At 56.3% G+C, this 17468-nt stretch overlaps 3 protein-coding genes across 3 annotated transcripts; all 3 read right to left on the bottom strand.

Moving 5' to 3' along the window:
- BESB_066800 (ATP-binding domain 1 family protein) lies at positions 1–1448 on the bottom strand (the record flags this gene model as incomplete). The annotated part of the gene is made up of 2 exons (XM_029365073.1): positions 1–207; positions 636–1448. 2 exons carry the CDS (start codon positions 1446–1448, stop codon positions 1–3), a joined length of 1020 nt encoding a protein of 339 aa, XP_029218656.1.
- A 1976-nt stretch (positions 1449–3424) lies between these two features.
- Positions 3425–7330, bottom strand: BESB_066790 (putative T-complex protein 1, epsilon subunit (TCP-1-epsilon); the record flags this gene model as incomplete). The annotated part of the gene is made up of 8 exons (XM_029365072.1): positions 3425–3481; positions 3801–3878; positions 4226–4587; positions 4910–5138; positions 5419–5685; positions 5866–6001; positions 6400–6647; positions 7097–7330. 8 exons carry the CDS (start codon positions 7328–7330, stop codon positions 3425–3427), a joined length of 1611 nt encoding a protein of 536 aa, XP_029218655.1.
- A 4573-nt stretch (positions 7331–11903) lies between these two features.
- BESB_066780 (putative rab GDI alpha) lies at positions 11904–17134 on the bottom strand (the record flags this gene model as incomplete). Its single annotated transcript, XM_029365071.1, has 9 exons — positions 11904–11976; positions 12539–12704; positions 13205–13487; positions 13903–14140; positions 14492–14568; positions 15112–15267; positions 15510–15715; positions 16185–16338; positions 17117–17134. 9 exons carry the CDS (start codon positions 17132–17134, stop codon positions 11904–11906), a joined length of 1371 nt encoding a protein of 456 aa, XP_029218654.1.
- Between the last annotated feature and the right edge of the window lie 334 nt (positions 17135–17468).

Here is a 17468-nt window from a genome sequence, read left to right as displayed (position 1 = left end):
CTACGCACCTTCTGCGTTGCCGATAACGTCACTTTCGCGAACCTCTAGATCCTCGCCGTACTGGAGCGCGTGATCCAGCGCAGAGGTCACGACGGCCAGCGACTCTTCGTCCAGCACGTTGCATGGGAGATACGAGACGAGGCCATAATCTTCGACAAGTGTCGCGAATGCTGCATTGAGGGCCTTGTACTTCGCTGGCATGCATTCCTAAAAACGAACAAGGGAATATCACCGACAGAGCAGAAGACATGAGGCATACGCAATACCTTGGAGAAACGACGACAGGCGAATCATGACTGCAGCCCGTTTTCCCAATACCGAGCGACCCACGCTGCCTTTGCCGTCGCGGGGAAAAAGCAGCCACATGCATGAACGAGATAGACCTTCCTGACTGCCCGGTTAAGGAACAATGTACTAGGCGGCGTCCTGTGCACGAGTCTCAAAGCTGGCGTCGCAGACGCGCCTCCGAGCTCCAACCGGAAACCCACAGCGGCCGCACAGACTGAGAGTGGACATAGTACAGCACAGCAGAAGGTCTTATCCTTTCAGCCAGCTTCTCCCTCGCGAAAAAAAGATGGAGCGACCGGGAGGACCCGAGCGAGAGGCAAGGACAACCAGCGAAAAGTCCAGCTCACGTCTAGTTGTTGGACGATTTGGTGAGGATCTCGCGACAGCAGAGCATCTATGGCCGCCTCTTTGGCGTCTGTTGGCTCGTCGCCGTAATCTGGCCACGCAGCCAGCGCAGAGAGGCCGAACGAACGCGACGTTGAGGAGTTGGCTTCGTCAGCCTCCGTTTCGTCTTCGGGTTCGTCCTCCGAATCGAAGTCCCCTTCGGCGTGTTCGTCTGCGCGCTCCGGTCGCCGCCTTCGGCCCGCAGCTCGCGACTTCCGCGAGGGCATAAGGGAGAGATTTTTGTCCACTAAGTCACACTTTGTGAGGAGATTGATGTGGGGGAGCTCGAGCTGGACCATTGCACTCAGCGCCATGAGAGAGCCGCCCAGAAGCTTCGCGGAGTCCGTCATGAACGACACGTCCAGGCAGCAGCACGCGCAGAGTCGCAACCCCCAGGCCTGCATGCTGTTGCAGATTTCAGCCATCAAGGCGAGGTGCGTGTAGAGCTCCACCTGCCCGGGACAGTCGAGAATGAAGAGTTCGTCTTCTCCAAAGTCTGCAAACTGGGTTTCGAGCCAGTCTATGCGCTGCTGAAGGAATTCCATGGCGAACACCAGGGCGCCATTCGGACCGAGGTGGAGTTCATCTTCGACATCCTGAACCGTCACAAGGTCGCGGATGTCGATATCTGGTTGGTACGCAAAGTACTCCGCTGCTGGATCGAGGTTGACTAAGCGGCAGTGGCGCCGCAGGACCTGCATGTGCTGATGCAGGTAGTAGCAAAATGTGCTCTTCCCGCTCCCCGCAGGGCCGATGACGAGTAGGCCGAACTTCATATTTGGTGGAAATAAAGTCCCTGTCTACCCAGATTGCTTATTGCCGTACTCATCGGCTGCATACCCCCAACGGCATTCAGCGCGGAGAAATGTGCGCTTACGGAACGAAACGGATGCGGATAGGCACGCAGTTGACGGCGAATGTACAGAGTCATACGCGTATGGCATTTTCAATCGATATTGCTACTCTCACGTTCTGCAAACACACGCGTTCACACAGGAAACGGCGCAGGACCGTAGCTGTTTCCGTAGACCGCGCTTTGATCAGCATGCGCATGAATGCATCATGGCGCCACAACCCACAGCCGCGTCGTCTGCCAAGAAATTCATAGTGTCATGAGGCCGATGACAGTACTCGACAGCAAAAGAGTTTGTTTTTGAGGGCGCCTCGATTGAGGCATTCACATGCAAACCAGAAAACCATGAGGGGCCCCCAGTCCGCAGCACAGAAGCCGTGTTGCAGGCGGGAGCAAGTAAAACCCGCTGAAAGAGCCTTGCTTAAGTGGAACGCCAAATGTTCTAAGAAAGATGGTCATTGCGCTGGAAGTCGAGCTTTCAGCGACGGGTTTCTTACCGCAGAAGTGTGGCTGCCGGCGCATGCAAACCAGCATCGATGGAGGACTCGCGAACATATTCCGGCATGCATTTCACATAGCGGCGCATTTTGCTGGAACTTGAGACCTGTAACACCGTTTCAACACAAAGACCTAATCATGGAAAAAGTGAGGTAGGATGCCTACAAGGGGACGTTGATGCAGCTGTGCTTTACTGGCAGTCTTTATCAGCGAGAGAGAACCCGCGCCCACGTCAGTGTCAGCTGCGCGGCGTGGGCGTTCCTGTTGCACATCCTGCAGTTGCAGTTCATAAGACTGCTCGACTCCACACATTGGTGGCTTCTAACGGCACCACGAAAGCATATGAAGAGCCAGCCAGATGATTTGGGACATGCTTCGGCACGTGATCACACTCAGAGGCTTTGGGAAGTCCGTTCACGCGGCATGGCAAGAGGCGGCTGGCATGTACCTCACTTTTTCACCATTTTCGCCTTCCTCCAGCAATATCACGTTTTCACAGAGAGCTCCGTTTTGAGCTACTTCGTACTCTCGTAAAAACGAAAGCTTCCCCCCCTAGTTACTTCGCAGGGAGCAGGGTGCCAGTTTCTCAGCTTGAACATCCACAAAAACCGTTCACGGTACACTGACCTCATGTGAGCTCTGGCTCCCCGCCTTGGTTGAACTCATCAGCTGAAGCATGTTGTAGGCCTGAAAGTGTGTACATATCTCATCTCGAGCTAGTTTGTTTGATTCTGTGCACTCCAGAGCGTACTGTATGAGCGCGCTACCACGGAAACTGATGTTCCTGTCTGGCTTCTTGATTATCTTTTTACATTTGTTATACCTCACAATTCCATCTGGACTTGTGCCCGGTGCCGGGGGACCAACGCCGCCACCGGAGTGGTGCGGTTCGCGCCGCCTTCAGGTTGGTGACAAACTATACGGTACAGCGGTGAGGCGCGTGTTCATATGGAAAAAACCCGCTGGATGAAAGCGGTTCAGACGTACTGGACGCGAAATCGAGACACGGAAGCGGAAGAATTAGATGCCAAGCGCGCAGGTTGCCCAGACGAAGAGCAAAAAACTCGGGGACTCGTCCGTCAAGACGACGCACAAAGAATAATTGCAAATAAAAGTGGTGACAATGTCTCATGTCAGCATTCTCGCTCAGCCGCGCCACAAGGTGTTTTCGAGTTCTGCACTTATTCGGAACTTTCCTTTTCGGCGACACACGAACCGGCAGACCCGCGCATTCTGTTTCACTGCGTGCCCATCCGCGGAGGCACAGCACACGGTCCCCAGTGAAGCAGGTCGCTGCCGCTCCGCTTGACTTGAAAACCATTCACATTTGACATGCACTGACCAGGTACGCACACAGACAGAAGGAATCTCTGGTTCCTCTACTGTTCAGCGGCCAACTCTCTACTGGTAGTCGTTCGGTGCAATGACGTCGTCGATCTTCAAGATCATTTTCACAACCTGCCGGTCGACGCGTGACAGCAAAGGAGCAGAATATCTTGCAGAAAGGAAGCGAGAAACCCGGGCACCACATATGTGCAGGCCAGGAAAAAAACAAACGTCCACAAGCAACAGACGCCGACGCAAATGAAGCAAAGGAGACGTGTACCAACACACATGCATATAAAAGTGGAGGAAGGCCTAAACAGAAGTGAACGAGAGAAGCAGCCCCACAAAGGACAAAACAAAAAAGCACGCGAAAAAGTTAGGATGCGTGGTGGCGTTGTTACCCAATACCCGCAAACGTCATGAGCTCAGAGTGATTCCGAGTCTTTCCTACCTGGGTGGCGAGCATAATTTGGTTCGCTTTTGAAGAGTAGGTTTCCAAGACATTCTGCTCCAGCATGTCATCCGTTCCCTGACGGCACAGGCAAAGGAAAACAAGGGAACCAGACAATGAATGCCCCTAAACCGTCATTCCTCTTTTCTCCTTCTCCTCGTCGCTCTTGTCTACGTCCCTGCCGCAACTTTCATCAGCATCACACGTTCCATTGCTCGCGCTCGCCCCGTTGAGATATAGCGTCATATATATAAATAGATACGCATATATATGCTGCGCGACAGCTATCTGCTTGGGTTTCAGCCGCGCACAATTGGAATCTGTATGCGGGTTTGAGGAGCAGGAGACCTTCGCGGCTCGCTCGGGCGTGCGGCCTTCCTACCCCCCCCCCCCCCCCTTCTCTGCGTCTGCAGATTTTCGCTTACCTTAAGCATGCAGTCGAGGCCGAAGTAGGGATACTTTTCGGTGCGTTGCTTGACCTTGACGCGCTGGACTTCCTCGATGGCAGAGAGGCCGCAGTTCTCCGCGAGGGCCTCCACGACGCCAGTCAGGGCGTCGGCGAACGCGCGAACGGCATACTGCTCCACGCCCGCGATGCGGTCTGCCTCGTTCTCCACGGCGATCGCCGCGGCGAGCTCCGCAGAGCCGCCGCCGCCGACGACGCGCGGGTCGCGGATCAGATTCCGCACCACGCACAGCGCATCGTGCATGCAGCGCTCGGCCTCAGCGACCACCATCTGATTACCGCCATACACTACAACTGTCACCGCCTTGCTGTTTTTGCACTCTGCAACACCCACACACGCCGCCACGCGACAGTCGCCAGACGCGAAGAACTCGCAGCAGCCCGGCGCAGCAGCCCCGCCGTCCGGGAAGGGCGCATCACGGCGACAGTCCCGGCGACGAGCCCCGCGGATTGAAGCCGCACAGCCCGCAAAATCGTTACAGCTGCCAACCAGATACAAGCGTCCACGAGCACGAAACTCCCCTCTCCCGCTCTCGACCTCAACCCCGCTCCTTCTCCCCCAGAGAGACACATGCACCTATGCATGCACACCTACGGGAGGGATATAAGGCATCTGTTTACATGCGGCAACCCGCAAGCTTACGTTCAATGACGATCATTTTGTCGCCCATCGTGCCGCTGGAGATTTCCTTGATAAGGCCCGCGTGCCCGAGCTTCGCCTCCGTCAGTTCCTCCCACCGCGGGACGATGCGGCCCTGAGTCGCCAGCGCAATGAGCTCCAGCTCCACGCCGCCGACCCACCGGACTGCGGGAATGTTCTCGTGAAGAAGCAAGTGATTCGCTTCGTCGTCGAATCCCCACTGGCAAATGACCTGCGCGGCGCAAGACACGCGAACTGAAAACGCGCGATAATGCACAGCTTCGCCCCGCGTCGCGGCCCGGTTACGCAAGCCCTGAAGAAAGGCAAAAGCCAAGGCGGGGAAGAATCGTCGCCGCGACCTATCCTCTCCTGCTCGACACGCGACGCCGAGCGGACCCATCAAGAGCCCGCCCTCGCCCCTCCTTCCTTTGGGTGACCCTTCTCGCGTTCAAGTTCCAGCGTTTGTCGCGACTCCCGCGAGCCCCGGGTTCATCGACGCGTGTGCGGCTTACGAAGTTCGCGCCGGCGTCTTTGACCTTCTGAATCATGTCGGTGAAGTACTGTTGCTCAGCCTTCTGGAGCTTCTTGTAGTCCTCGACAGTTCTGATGTCGAGCTTGTGCTTGGTCTTCGGCTTGGGGGGCTCGAACGGGCAGGTCAGAATCGCGATCTTCGCGTTCTCCGTCACATGCGGCATCTGCGAGTGACTCAGGTCCTTGTGCAGAACGACGCCGTTCACCAGCATCGTCTGCTCCAGCAGCCCTCCAGCCTTGCCGTCAACCTGCAGACCGACAAACGCCCAGCGAATAACGAACTGCATTGCACGCAAAGCATCGCGTAACAGAGAAAAAAAACGTATCCACACGGCTGTGCGTATGCACACGATTTGGTCCGCTGCAGCACTCTTGAGCTGAAAAAGCTGCCGCCTTCCATCAGGCAGAGACACAGCGTCGCGGCGCACCTTGATGAGGTCAAAGTTGACGTCGTTGCGTTCGCGATCCGCGACAGTGAGGACGGCCTGAACGCAGATCTCCGCCAGGTGGCGCTGGTGGCTACTGACGACTTTGCTGCCCAGAGCTGTCATGGCCGCGTGCACACTGAAAAGACGCCACATACCAAAAACAGGCGATTCAGCCCAAGATGGTTTCCCTGAATCTTTCCTCCGTGTCACCCACTTGACTCCACATAGCCAGCTCGCCCAGACAATAGCTCTATCGCGCAAAAACACACATATATATGTATATACACGCGGATGGAACGCGAGTATTGACAAAGGCACCTACACACACACCGCCCAATGATGATATCGGCAAATCGCTGCATGCAATTTGCGCTGCGTCAAGAGACCTGTGGGCACGCAATGCCTCGCGCAAGTAGCCGGCGTCTTCTTCATCTCTCCACCTCTTGCCACACATCGCAGATGTGGTCCGGGGGTCTACACCCTGAACCTTGAACCGTTCGCGCGGTTCGCATTCAATGCTGTGTTGCGACTCACAGCAGCTCTTTGTCGGTGCCGTAGACGTCCTTCTTCTGCACGACTTCCTGGAGCCGCTGAACCGCGATTTGACTGGCTTTTTCGAACCCGTCGGCGATGCGCAGGGGATGCAGACCCTTCTCAATCAACCTGTACGCCTGCGAAAGCAAGTTGCCTGCCAAGATGACGACGCCAGTCGTCCCGTCGCCAATTTCCGCGTCCTGAGACTGAGAGAGCTCCACGAGCAGGCGCGCACACTGGTGCTCGACCTGCGCAGCAGTCAGACAACAGAATCGAGAGAGAAATTTCCACAAAACCTCCGAGCCGGCGCAAGCCACCACGCAACGGGCAGACAGTCCCCAGAAACGAGAACTCGCTCAGCTCGAAGCACGTGCGGAGCGACGGAGGCACAGCTTGCACCAGAGACACGACGACGCGAGCTGGCCACGACCCCCCTGCAACAGAGAAGGTGCGTCCTTCGCTTTTTCAGCTGCCGCGAAGCCCGTTTCCTTTCCTCCTCCGCCGCCTGCGCTTGGCGCGTGGCGCACGAGAGCAGAGAGGGGGGAGATCACAGGTCGCTGCCGCATTTCATTTCCGTTGCCTCTTGCCTAGAGTTTCGGTTACTTTCTGGCTTCTTCGCCTTCGAGCCTACAACATAACCGATGTGGGATAATATTAATGGAGTAGGACATTGAAACCGACACTTCCAGCGCTATACCTGCATTTTGTTCAGGATGGTGGCGCCGTCGTTCGTGACGGTCACCTGCCCGTCGGGTCCGACGATGATTTTGTCCATTCCCTTGGGTCCGAGCGAAGTCTTGAGCGTGTCCGCCACCGCGCAGGCTGCCAAAATGTTGGCCTTGTGCGCCTCGATGCCCTTCAGCCGCTTCTTCTCCTCCTGCTCGCGCAGGATGATGAAGGGATTGCCGAACTCGTCTGTCGCGATGTTCATCTGAGCACAGATACAGACGCAAATGCGCAGCGCGAAACCGGGACTTTCGACCGAACAAGGCGAACGAGAGGCGCGGAGCGGCGGAAGCGAGCGAGAAGAGAAAACCGGCCGCACGAGAGGACGAGCGCGGAGGCCCGCGCAGGAAATGCGCAGACGGAGACAAGAAGACAGAAACCAAATAGGCGGAGGCGGGGAAAGAGGAGGAAGACGCTTCAGGGGAGACGTGAAGCAGAGACGGGGGCCCAGTTAAAGAGGACACCTCAGCGCAGCTACGGAAACAAGGCGCGGCAGACACGTACAGAAAGAACAGAAATCTCCGAGGCGAGAGCAGAGGACAGAGAGGTATGAACACGGAGGGACTAAAACGAGCACACGCGAAAAAACGAGAACAGAAGATGAACGATGCCGCGACAGCGGAGCAGATGAAAAAGCAAAAAGTGGAGACGAGATGCGAGCGCATGTGTGTGTGCGCACAGAAGTTAACGACTGGTGGGCAGCACCGACAGACGAAGCCGAAAAGGTGGCTTGAGAGCAACGAGGCAGCCGTTGCTGAGAGGAAAAGGCTGGTGCACAGACGTTTTTCTTGTGCTGGAGAGCGCAGAGGTGCACGCCCACTGTCAGGTTTTGTTTTGAGGGTCGCGCAGTGCAATGAAGGGAAAAGACAGTCAGAGAAGAGTGTGAGTTCTCAACAGAGTCTGCGTAAGACCTGGTAGGAAATGGACAAGCAGAGTGGTGAACACGCACCGGAATGCGGAGGCAAACAAGGAAAAGACTGGAAACATCGTCGAGGAGAGCACTGAGAAAGGGACAGAGAGTGCAAGAAAGAAGAGAAGGGAAAGGGTCACGTAAGAGACCTGATTGCACAGCCGAAACAGCCAGGGGCGAAAAAGACAACACATTGCCGCAGAAACGCAGGGTAAATGCAAAAGATCCAAGCAGAAAAGCCGTGGAAAAAAGAAGAGACAGAAGACACGGAAGGGGAAGCAAACGTGAAACCTATGTTAAGATTCAAGCAAGAGGAGAAGACCGGGCGCCATGCTTACCGTGGCAAGAGGGACAAAGACTCGTGGGCAAAAACGATTCTCCTGTGTACCCGAGTGAGTGAGTCCGTCGATGGAACGTTAAAAGTGCAGAGAGAAGAAGGGGAGAGATAATACAGAGGAGGGAAGCAAAAAGTGATGTTTTTGCTCAAGACGGGGGCGGCCTCTCTATCTGCAAAACGGCGCAAGTGTGGAAGGACGAGAACGGACGATGAGCGAAGACGAGGGTACAGGCGACAAGAGAGGGAAAAAAGGTGGGAAAGAAAAACAGGAGAGAGAAGAGAAAAATGCAGTGGACGACAACAGAAAGAGCAAGGGGAAGACGTGGAGAAAAATCAGTAAGTGTGCGTTGTTTAGTACGCGAGGCGCGAGGCAGGGGGGATGTACGCCAAGCAAGAGGCGTGCGAAGGATCCTCGTACACGAGGGACAAAGAAAAGGCGGATAACGTACCGTTCCCTCCTTACACACAGAGAGAGGAAAGTGGAGAACAGAAACCGCTTCGGAGCACAACTCCGTTCCGTGCTGGAAGAAGAAAATGCGAGAAAAGGAGGCACCCAGACCCCCCTCTCCCAGATCTGCCCGAAGAAGTGGAGCTCCCTCCTTTTTCTCGAACATAGTCCGCACTCACATTTTTCAGTCGCTATGCATGCGATGTGCGGCCGCGGCAGGCGTCCAGCGTGAATGCTCTTCGACTTTAGCGGAACACGTGCTCCAGACGGTTTCGCCCAGCCATTGTTCCTCTATTATCATTTAATAATACTCTCTTCTGCTTGAGGAATCAGGTGTATAGACACCGGAGAGCTTCCACGCCCCCAGACCTTATGCGAAAAACCGCAGGATTCACCTTCTGTCGGCGTGCCAACTATCAGGCCTCACTCTTCCTATCCCATTCCTTTTGCCCCTGTGAACGATAGCATGGAGGACCCACGTAGAAACGCCGCCACCTTATCTTCTGTCTAGTGCGCACATGAGCGTGTACGTTCACGTGCAGACAACCAACCGGGACTACTTGGACTGTGTGGCGCTAGTCCGGGCATTTAGACGGGAATGAGAACGACTGCAGCCATTTGCTACTGGGTTAATACGAGGGACGAGCCAGTGCGAGATTGTTCTACCGCATGTCGCACAACACAGTTCCATGACGGGTCGAAGCCGCAAGTGCCGCTTGCCTCCCTCTAGTCACAGTGCAGGGTTGAGATTGCTCTCCAGTTGGAGCGTTACACCGGAAAGGTCGTCGCTGTCTGCAGGCGACCAGCTTGTTTTTGCAGCAACGCTCAAGATTTGCAGGAACACGTCCGTGTGATAGATCCCCAGGCACAGAAAAGTGCACACGTCTCAGTGTAGCGATGGGGTGGAGCTGATTCCCATTCCTGCAAAAACAAGCTTCGGCTGTTTGGCTGATGGCTTGAGGACATCTCACAATGGCAAGGTTCCAGAGTGGCACGCTCATTTCTGTCAGCGTTGCGACGCAAGCACGTTCAATCATTCTTATCAATGAGGGCATAGGCCCGGGAGTATTCATTCCGGGCTCTACCGTAGGCGTTGAAAATAACTTAGTTCACCCCCAAGTAGCATGTATTCTCAACTCAAAAAGGCTGCCCTAGTGTGATATCTCAAGAAGGAGTCTGGCCACTTAGAAAACAAAAGTCACTCCCGCGGCAGTATTTGGCGAGACCGCACAGGACCACAGGGACTTCAGGGGTGGAGTCGTGCTTCAGTTACGCGTCACAGAACAGGGCACGCCGGGGAAGAGGCGTGCAGGCCAAGGGCTTTTGCTAAAAACGCATGCCACCGTGAGCAGTCAATCGCCACTCGAGCCACAGACGCAGACCGTTTCTGAAGCGATGCCGCGCAGTACGCGTCCACCAAAGGGCGTGGGCCGCCACGAACCGGCATTTTATCACAAAACCTTGTCTAGGGAGCTTGCTAGGTCAGTGTGCGCAGAGTACTCCCCTGTTATGTGAGGCAGACGCGGGGATTCCACCGTGAGGGGGAAGCGCCCATCTCATTTTTCACCCTCGTCTAAATGAAGAGCCGCGCGACGTCTCATGCTTCACACTCGAAGTCTGAGCACCGTACTCCATGAAGCAAAGACAGTGCGCGGTAGAGCCGCCATCTGCCGGTGTGCGGGGAATTGAACGAAGTGATTGGTTCTGAGGAAAACTTTCCCGGTGTGTCGGCTGCATTGTGGCCAGCAAGTTCAATTCGCCGGAACCGCGGCGTATCGGCAGCCATCCTCTGCTTTGATTTCGTTTTGGATGGTTGTATCAGGGAGGCAGGTCAGCCTGTCTTTGCCCCCTTTCTTGCACCATCCGCGCCCTGCCACACGAAATGCTGGTACGTCTCCCTCTTTGCGTCTTCCCTGGCGTCCGCGTTTGATAAGCGCGCGCGCCTGCCGTTTCTACGTTGTATTCGCGAACTGCGGCCTCCTACCCCCTACTCCAGGTCTTGATCCCGCGTTCTGCATCTTTCCAGAGAGCTGGGGGAAAGAATCCGTGCTACGTTCTCCGTTGCACTTCCCTGTCAGATGCTTTTCGCTGTGTCTATATTTCACATATCTCTGTGGCAGACTGTGCAGAGCGTGCGCGCGAAAACTAGACGCGCGAACGCTGCCTGGGAAACGTCACAACTGTGCGCTGCATCCCGATACAGGTAAGAGCGCAGTGGTGGGGTGTGCTAGCCAAGAAAGGAAGAAGAGACTGTCTCTACTCTCCCCCTCGCGCATCAACGTGCTGCGGGAAGTGGGCCAACGAGGGACGGAGAGATGCAGTTGGAGAGTCCTCTTCTTCTGGAGAGAAGGGAGAACCCTGATACGGAGAGTTGAGCCTATGCGGAGATTTGGGCAGTGAGCTGAGACGCGAAACGGGACAGAGGCAGACGGAAGTAAGCATGCGGAAAAGGGGACGAGAACAGGACAAAGCAGAACGAACAAGAACTACTAACAAGAAGAGACGGCTGGGGTCGGGGAAAAAAGACCAATTGACGCGGAGCCACCAGGCTGCGTTGCGATTCACCTACCTCGCTGCAGGTAGCGGAGGCTCTCCCGCGGCGCAACGCGAGGGAAACGGTCAGCAATCGAAACGCCAGCTAGTGCTCTGCAAACTTTGATCTCCGTTTGCTGCCTACCAGTCGCCGCCCCGCGCCTAGCCCCGACACCCCAGCCCTCTCGGTGCGCTCCTTCGCCAGCGCTACAATTGAAATGTGGGAAGCATGCAGAGTCACGCAGAGGCACTAAAGAGAGAAGAAAAAGCAGCAAGCCAAAAGAACTAGATGGAAACGAACCCCGAGCAACAAACGGAAAACCCTGCTACGACGCAGAGACAGACAGGCGGCGAGGAAGGATGAGGGAGGAGAACAAGAACGAAAACGAAAGAGACGCTGCCCTCGCCTCTCCGCATCGTGTGAGTCTCTCTTTGAGACTCGTGCGTTTTTGGGTCTTCCGCTGAGCGCCACGAGTGCTTCCGTGCCGCGGTCACACGAAGATCTCCGAAAGGAAGACAAAGCCGGCATCTTCTCCACGCGTTAAAAAGCTTTACATCTCCTGCAGATCTTCGGGCTCCGCCTTCACGGACAAATCCAAGTCCTCGCCGGTCATGTTCTTCCAGCTGCCCGACACACACGCACATAGCCGCACGCCTTTGCACCACCGAGCAAGCGAATCTCCCCGCCGATCGCGTGGAGCTCTCAAGATTCAGTCCTCAAAAAATGGAAAGTCAAAACGCTCGCAGGCTACACACTGGAGAGCCAAAACACGCTCCGAGAAGGATCTCCGCGCCACAGGGGCGGATCGAAACCATCAACTCTACTACCGATATACATACATACATGGAATATACTAGCTCGGAAACATGCGAACTGAAGGCCAACGAGTTCAGATACACATGCAATCTACATGTCCGTGAAGCGAACTACTCGAAATACCGCAGACAGTAAAGTATACAGATAAATCCACATGCTCGTAGCGGGAGCGGCAGCAAACTACACTTCGACTCTCGTATAACCTGTCACAGCTGAGGGGGGTGGGGAAATCTTGTTTAAAGGCCATAAAAAGGGCAGACAGCTATTGCATACAGCCGGCGCGTGTCGCCTCAGCTCAACAGACGTAGGAATTTGTCTGGTGGCTGGTCGCAAAGCGAGGGAAAAGGGTTCTCCTCCGGAAAAGCTTACATTCTGAGGACGTCCTCCGTCGCGGACTCGAAGTGGGAAGTCGCATCGAAGGAGCCTGAGACAAAGACGTTGTCTTCGGTGCCGTCTGTTGCCGCCTCGTACACGTCGCTGACCTGCACGAACTGCTGTTCAATGAGGCCGAGAAGCTCCAGTGCCGGTGCGATTTCTGCGGCATCGCATGGTACCACTCAAAGGCTGTATGAACACTCCCTCTCTGCGGCAGAAGAAGCGAAGGCCGCTGAAGTGGCGCCAAAGCGGAGACAACCGGTCACCCGGCCCCCACTGTGGCTCTCCCTGCCACTGGGAAAAGCCTTCAACAGCTGAAAGACCGGACCAAGCTTGTCTCCTCTCAGCGGAGGCGGGATTGCCGCTGACGCGATCAACATCAGCTCAAACGGACACGCACCGCGGTGCAGTCGACTAAAATGCACGTAACACTAAACCCTAATCTCTTCACGCGTCCTCCCCCTCCCCCCTTCTGTGGGCCTTCAGTTCACTGCATCGTGCCTTCCGTATTGATGTTATCGTCAACCGCTCCCCTCAGCCGCGCAAGACTCGAATGAGCGGCGAGACCCCCGCGAGAGACTCGCGTCTGCAAGAGATACAAAGACTCTTCGACTCGCGTCGAGGCACGTGGAGGCGTCTGCTCGCTTCGTCGGCGCTTACCCTTCATGGGGTCGTCAGTCTCCACGGTTGTGCTGATGATGGCGATGTACTTTCCCTTCAGCGCGACGCCGTGCGAGGAAGAGACAAGCATGACGTAAATGTCGTTCTTGCGGTTAACCTGGCGCTGCGGAATGATGATTTGGCAGGACGACGCGTTCGAGGTGCTCGGAATCGGATTGCCCAGAATGCAGATGCAGCGAATCACCTGTCCCGCCTTGCGAACCTTCTTCGGGTCGTACTTCACGTAGCTCGGGTCGCACACCACCATCTTGCAGCGGGCGACCTGCAGCGACAGAGAAATGGAGCGCGGGCGAAGCTAAGAGACCGAACAGCCGCGCAGCCGCACGACAAAGAAGAGACACAAAAACCCCCTGAGTGCCCACGACAAAAACAGCCACGGCGACGCAGAGGGCAACTCCAATCGTGCAGACACACCACTAGGCTTCAACGCGCTGGCCTGCAGCCGCACACTCTCCGGCAGCCATACGCCTCCCGCGTCTGTGTCGCATGCATATACATACTAGTGCACATACCGATACATATATATATTATATCTGTGGAGACGTATACAGATCCTGAATACCACGACGGCGATCTATACACCTGTGCATGCATCTGTCGCTGTGGCCAGAGGCAACGGGCCCGGCCGTTCGCCATTTCTTGCAGAGATGCAGCCACAAGGTTTTTGTAGGGCGTACTTCTCCGTCGACAGACTTGACGCCGCAAACCTTCCCGTTGTCGTCGTAGACAAACCCGTCAATCGGTTTGTTCAGCATGTACGTTCCGCCGTTGATGGCGCAGAGGCGGCTGAAGCCTTCGGGGAGGCCGCCCAAGCCGTAGAGCGGATAGATGAAAGGCGACTTGCCGTAGCGCGAGATGCTATACATGTACAACTTGATCTTCTCCATCGTCTGACCCATCGGCTGCGACAGATAGCTACACACAACACCACACGACACCCAGCCAGCGCTTCATAAGATGCGCAGAAATTCCGCGTGGACACAAATAAATCGCCTCTCACTCGTCAGCGCAGCTCCAGCCCCCCCGGAACGCGTCTCTACTCTCCACAGTCTTCGGGCGCCGCAGGTGCGCCTCGCGAGTCAGGCGAATGCGGCTGCGCGAAGCCGGTAGAAGGAGAGAGAGTCTTCCCGCCGGCATCTCCGCTCTAGAGAAGTCGGCCTTCTGCTCCACACCTCTCCGCGCTCTCTCGACGACCCCCTTTCTGTAGAGGACTCCCTCGCGTCCCTCTGCGAAAAAAACTCGAGACCGCTCTCGCCTGCCGCTCACTCGTCGGAGGTGTACAGCGCCACCGCGTGCCCCACGAAGTCGATGGTGTTGGGCTGCAGACCGAAGTAGTCGTACACCTGCGGACGACAAGAAACCGAGAAAAAGCTTTTGCCAGCTGGCAGACGCCTGGGGAAGTGTGAGAGTCCCCAGCAGAGGGAACGCAACCACGCCCCGCACCAGCGGCAGAAACGTGGCGTGCGAAAAATCTGTCACGGATTTCCTCACTCCGAAACGACGCGCGAACACGGACTCAGACCAGGCCGCGGAACCCACAGACGCCGGCGTATTACGAAGAGAAAGCCGCGCGCCCGACTCCGCCGAAAAAGCCGTCAAGAAACGGCAAATGACTCGCCCATTTTGAGCGGAATGCGACGCGGCTGCTCTTTCCGCTGGTCATTTTTGCTATAATAATAAGACTCCTCAAGTGGTTCTTTATCCACAGTAGTTCTCATCTGAACTGCCCCCTGCTGATGCACTTGACACCTCGAGCAGCCCACAGATCCACAGTTCTTGCAGTTGCACGACTAGCCATAGAGGTACCCAACCAGTTAGAAATTTATTCGCAGAAAGCGCGTTCCTCTGCGGCAGAGGACAAGAAGGAAGGCGAGCCAAGGACACACCTGCTTCATCGAGTGGCGCTTGGGGTCGAAGCCCTTCCAGGTCTCAGGATTCTCCAGCTCCCACTGGGCGCAGTAGCTGAGGAAGTTTTTACAGCGGTTTTTCTCGAGCAACGGCATCAAGGGCGAAGTCAGCGCCTCGGTGTCCGTCGACGGCACCTGACGCAGCGTGCGAAGCAGAGACACGGGCGCAGAGATCGCTGCGCATGCGTGGACAAAAAACGTGATTCAGGGGCTCCACACACGTGGGACGCGCGGCAGCGGACAAGCCCGCGCAGACGGCTTGCCTCCTGCATGTGTGTATGGCTGAAACCTCCACACCGTCGGGCCCTGCACACGCAGCAGAGAAACTCATAATCATTTCCGGAGGGGGGAGGGGGGGGGCAGGGGAGGTCGCTTACCTTGTGGATGTACTTTGCGTTGGAGAAGAATCCTGCCTTCTGGTACTGGTAGACGTAAGTGCCCTCGATGACCTGCCACTCTAGGTACCTCGTCACCTTGGTCGTGAGAAGAACCTTGACGAGCTTCCCGCACGCCATGACAAACTTGGGGATCAGATCGACATTCCAGTCGCGGTTGAAGCCCAGCGACTGCGGCGGAGTCTCGCCTGCATCGCACGCCAGGCAGAACCCAGCGCGACCGCCTCTCGCAGGAAAAGAAGGCCAACGCCGAGCCGACCCAGCAACCCGACCCCCCCTGACAGCGCGCCAACAGTGCGAAGGCACAGTACCACTCTCCTCCTTCCGGCTCCTGCGCAGCCCGTGTCGCTCTGCTTTCTCTCTCTGTGTCCTTGCCTGGCAGCTCGGCAGCGCGTCCTAGTGTACAGTTTGTACCTACTTGACTCCTCAGTTTAAGTTAAGGAGTCCTTTGTTTACAGCTTGTACCGTTACTTTCAGGAGCGCCCCCATCCAGCGACTGAGAAAGAGCTTCCAGCCGAGAGGCGAAAGGCCGCGAGGCCACAGAGAAGCTTCTGTCGGCGCTGAGTGAGGCATGCGTCGCGCCTCCGGAGACTCGAGGCGTCTCCTCTCTCTCTCTCTGTCCCTCTCTCTCGAGCTGCGGACTCGCGCGCGCCTTACCCGGCTTGAATTTTTCGTAGAGGTTGGTGAGGTTCAGCGAAGCAGACTCGCCGCCGTAGTATCCGTTGCGGTCTACGTGTAGAACCTTTTTCCCGTGAGTTGACAGCAAGCCACTCAGGATGCACTCCTTGAGGCCCGTGCCGCAGACGATGGCCTGCAGAGAAAGAGAGACAAACAGAAGGCTGTTCACAGCGCGCGCGACAGGCGAGGAAGGGGCGAGAGACAGAGAGCCTCGAGCGGAGGGCAGAGGCCGCTGAACTCGCAGCTTCCCAGCCGCTGCACGCCGCCGACACGGAAGCAAAATCATCACCGGACACAGACGAGGGCGCTTCGCCGCCCTGCGCAACCTCCGCCGCCGGCAGTCCCGCTAGGGCGAGAGGGGCAGGTGCCCCAGACGCCGAGCGCGGCCAAAGACGCAGATGACATGAAGGGCGAGGAGAAGCGGAGAGAACGCGGCGGCAAGTCTTCTCTCGCGCTTGGGGTGCACAGCGGCAGCACGTCGCGGCACGCGAGCTGATGAGGGAGGAGAAAATCCAGCCGACCGTCGAGCTGTCTCCCGAACACACATTTCCCTGGAGAAGGACCCTACGGGAGAAGACAAGCCAGGCGAGCACTTGGACAGGAGAGGCAGCGAAAAAGGACCGTGAATGAAGAGAAGGGAGGGCGAGTGAGTACAGACAAGCTCAGTGCTTCGAGTCGCCATGGGGCCCCGGAGGCGGAGAGGACGACCAGAAGCGGAATTCCGAGAGTGAAAAAAAAAACTAAGAAGCCAAAGTAAAAGCAAAAAAAGATACAGAGAAGGATAGTGCGGAAAAGTAGAGGCTTTCCACCGAGAGTGAGCGGCTGGCACGGACGGCGCGAGTGAGGTTTTTTTTTTGCAATGGAGAGAGTGGCGGAAGACACAGAGACAAGTCCTATGTGTGTCGGCTTACGTCATATTCCTCATCCATTTTGGCGGTCGCGAAGAGGGAAAGAAAAGAAAGGGGAAGAGAAAAAAGGACGGGCAGAGAAGAAGGAAAGCGCGGAGTCGAGTGAGGACGGCGCCCAGGAGAGAGAAGCGGAGAGAGTAGGTGACGCGGAGAATGAAGCGTTCCTTGCTACAAGCCTGCTTTTTTCACTTATTTGCCGATACAAATCGTGTTTGCCGGATGTGCTTCGACGCAAAAGCAAACGGAATCACATATATGCATCGAAGTGAGCAAATCCAACCGCGCATGTACGTAGACTTGTGTCTACGGACGACGGGTTGAACGACTTGTAGCTAAAGCCATGTAGATGTGTGCG

The sequence above is a fragment of the Besnoitia besnoiti genome, chromosome VI (genome assembly GCF_002563875.1).
Source record: "Besnoitia besnoiti strain Bb-Ger1 chromosome VI, whole genome shotgun sequence".
NCBI lineage: Eukaryota > Apicomplexa > Conoidasida > Eucoccidiorida > Sarcocystidae > Besnoitia > Besnoitia besnoiti.
Note: the sequence above shows the minus strand (reverse complement) of the source record. Positions and strands in the feature narration are given on the sequence as shown.